Genomic DNA, 3,875 nt, shown 5'->3' with positions numbered 1-3,875 from the left:
TTGCAACGTGTTTCTGGCGTTTGATTCCAGAATTGGGCAGAGAGCTGGCGTTCAACGCCAGTTTGCATCGTCTAAACTCGGGCAAAGTATGGACTATTATATATTGCTGGAAAGCCCTGGATGTCTACTTTCCAACGCAATTGAGAGCATACCATTTGGAGTTATGTAGCTCCAGAAAATCCATTTCACGTGCAGGGAGGTCAGAATCCAACAACATCAGCAGTCCTTCTTCAGCCTCTGAATCAGATTTTTGCTCAAATCCCTCAATTTCAGCCAGAAAATACCTGAAATCATAGAAAAACACACAAACTCATAGTGAAGTCCAGAAATGTGAATTTTAATTAAAAACTAATAAAAATATAATTAAAACTAACTAAAACATACTGAAAACATACTAAAAACAATGCCAAAAAGCGTATAAATTATCCGCTCATCAGTCATCTATACATATTCATTGTTACCAACTTATCAATCATCATCAAACCATCATTTATCATTCTGTTTTAATCATAAGCAATAATCACCATCAAATGCTCAATCTATATCAACAATTATCATCAAACGTACTAAACAATTAACATACTCATGCATTCACACCTAAGTTTTCACAAGACATTATATATTAAATACGAGAAACCAAAACCATACCTTGACCGATTTCTTCGTATAACCCAAGACAACCACTTAAGCAAGCTTGTAAGCCTTCAACACCAAAATTCAGCAACTAGTAGCAACACCAAGCTTCCAATTAAGCTTCCAACATTTCTAATTGCTTCATATCACATATATATACACACCTAACACATTTTATCGCATATACATACACAAAATTCAATAACAACATAATGAATGAATTAGCTATGATTCTAGGATTTTCACCATACACAAGTATCAATGAAGAATATTGAACGTTCCTCAAGCTAGTTGGATCCTATAACATAAAAGGGCCAAAATCTCAACAACCACTTATATAATTTTCAAAACTTTGGGGAAAGTGAGGCTGAGAACAAAATTGAATGTTCCTTACCAAATTATGCACCGGGCTTTGTAGAGCTTGACAACGCAAACCGGGGCTGCAAATGGTGCGTCGATCAGAGCTCGGAGTAGCAAGATATGGTGATTTGAAATCAATATAAAGGTTTTAAACTCTTCTCCCTTGCTCTCCCTCCCAGGAACGTGTTTTCCTTCAGGTTAGGACGAAATGAGCTGAAGCTCATTTAGTTAATAGAGTGTGAATTGGGCCTGGGCCAAATACAGGCACATTTCATCCGGTTCAGCCCGTTCGGCCCAATCTTGGGCCAAATTCTTTGAAATTGGTGTCAAAATTCTTATTTTAATTAGCTCTTTCTTATTAAGCTATAAAATTCACATTTTTAATTTATCTTATTAAAAATTAATTTATTGATTAATTATTCACTAACGTTATGGGGTTTACATTGTACCCACCTAATTAAGAATTTTATCCTCAAAATTCAGATTTAGTTACCAGAAAAGAGGTGTGGGTAGTCCTTCCGCATATTCGATTTGAGCTCCCAAGTATGTTCTTTGATATCAGCCTGACTCCAAGCTACTTTTATCAATGATACTTCCTTTCCGCGAAATCGTTTGATGCTGGTGTCGTCAATCCTAACCGGGATTACTGAAAGCGTCAGATCTTCTCTTACTTGAACCAATTCCGGTTCCAGAACATGACTTGCATCGGGAGTATACTTCTGAAGCTGTGACACGTGAAACACATCGTGCAAGTTCGAAAGATGCGGCGGTAAAACAATCCTGTTGGCTACCGGCCCAATCCTCTTCAGAATTTTAAATGGTCCGATGTAATGAGGATTTAATTTCTTCATTTTGATTTCTTTACCCACTCCAGTTGTTGGAGTAACCTTCAAAAACACATGCTCTGCTTCTTCAAATTCTAAAGGCTTCTGCCTTTGATCAGTATAGCTCTTCTTACGGCTTTGTGTGACAAGCATTCGGCTCCAGATTTTCTTTATCTGCTCAGTAGTTTCAGCTATCATTTTAGGCACTAACAAGATTTTCTCCCCAGCTTGATACCAGCTTAGCAGAGATTGACACTTCCTCCCATATAAAGCCTTATACGGAGCCATTCCGATGCTCGCATGGTAGCTATTGTTATATGCAAACTCCACTAGTGGCATATATCGATCCCAGCTCATCGGCTGGTCCAGAACACAAGCCTTCATTATATCCTCTAGGGTTTGAATTGTTCTTTTCGATTGACCATCTGTTTGATGGTGGTACACAATACTCAAGCTTAACTGAGAATATCTGAACCGAGAATATCTGTCAGATATAATGGTGGTAGGCACACCATGCAACCTCACAATCTCTTTAATGTACAAGCGTGCTAGCACCTCGAACGTGCAACTTATCTGAATGGGGAGAAAGTGAGCCGACTTTGTCAGTCGATCCACAATCACCCAAACAGCATCATATCCAGCTCGAGTTCTTGGTAATCCTGATAAAAGTCCACCGTGATGCTCTCCCATTTCCATTGTGGAACTTCTAAGGGCTGAAGGGTTCCTGATGGTCTTTAATGCTCAATTTTGACTTTCTGACAAGTCAGGAACTTCGATACATGCAATGCTACGTCATTCTTCATTTTTGGTCACTAGAACATAGCTTTCAGATCTTAGTACATTTTAGTGCTTCTCGAGTGGATAGAAAACCCACTTTTGTGCGCTTCCTTTAAGATATCCTGCCATAAGGTTCCAACATCTGGCACACAGATCCTACCCTTGTATCTCCATATCCCGTCATCGTCCCATGATACTCTCCACCGTTTCCCTTGCTTAATCAAATTTAATTTGTTTGTCACTTAAGCAAACCCAATAAAATTAACCAAAGTATTAAACCTCGGGTCGTCTCTCAAGGAATTGTAGGGAAGTATGTTACTTATAATTGGTTATGAGATTGTATCTTTTTGGGTTTTTGAAATAAGGAACAAGGAAAGTAAATGGCAAGAAAGTAAACTAATAGCTAAAAAAGGCTCTTGGCAAAGTATGAGAACTAGAAGTCCTATCCTAGTTATCCTTATCAATTGTGATCAAAATTGTCTGTTGCTCCCACTTAGTTAACCTCTAACTATGGAGGAAAGTCAAGTGGATGAATTAATTTGATTCCTCAAGTCCTAGTCAACTCCTAAGGAAAGACTAGCTTTAGAGGGATTCAAATCAACTAGCAACTTTCAATTATCAATCAACAAGGGAGTTTGATAACTCAAGAGTCTCTAATTACTTAACCAAAGCCAAAAGGAGAGAAATCTACACTAAAATCCAACCAAGCATTTTCTCAAACACTTGGGAGGCATAACATAAAAGCATAGAAAAGTAGCAAGGAATATTAAATCCAAACAATCAATTGCAAACATCAATGACTCACAAATAATAGAAGAAGCAATAAATATGAAATACCTCAATGCATTAATAGGGAATTGAATCTAACATGAAGTTCATAAACCAAATTGGAGAAATAAACAAATCAACAAGAGAAATAAGTAAACCAAAGTACTAGAACAATTAAAGTAGAAGAAACCTAAATTGAAGCAAGGTAAAATTCTGAAATTAAGAAGAAATAAGCCTAAAAACCTAAAACCTAGAGAGAGGAGAGAGCCTCTCTCTCTAGAGAACTACATCTAAACCTAAAATTATGTGAACGAATGTTGTATCAATTGATTCTCCCACTTTGCAGGTTCTAATATATGTTTTCGGGCTTGGAATTGGGTCAAAAACTAGCCCAAAATTGCCCCCAGTGTTTTCTGCGATTTCTGCACGTGGCGCATATCACGCGTACGCGTACATTACGCGTACGCGTCGAAGGTCTTCTGCGTGTGTCACGCGTACGCATGATCCACGCGT

At 38.0% G+C, this 3,875-nt stretch overlaps 1 protein-coding gene across 1 annotated transcript; it reads right to left on the bottom strand.

Annotated features, from left to right (window-relative positions):
- Positions 1 to 503: 503 nt before the first annotated feature.
- Positions 504 to 2,105, bottom strand: LOC148569191 (uncharacterized). The gene is made up of 2 exons (XM_088484928.1): positions 1,587 to 2,105; positions 504 to 539 (listed from the first exon to the last, which is right to left on the bottom strand). The coding sequence occupies exons 1-2, from the start codon at positions 2,103 to 2,105 to the stop codon at positions 504 to 506; spliced, it is 555 nt and encodes a 184-aa protein (XP_088341054.1).
- Positions 2,106 to 3,875: the final 1,770 nt, after the last annotated feature.

The sequence above is a fragment of the Arachis ipaensis genome, chromosome B4, assembly GCF_059453495.1.
Source record: "Arachis ipaensis isolate K30076 ecotype BB chromosome B4, ASM5945349v1, whole genome shotgun sequence".
NCBI lineage: Eukaryota > Viridiplantae > Streptophyta > Magnoliopsida > Fabales > Fabaceae > Arachis > Arachis ipaensis.
This window is presented reverse-complemented; position numbering and strand designations above follow the sequence as displayed.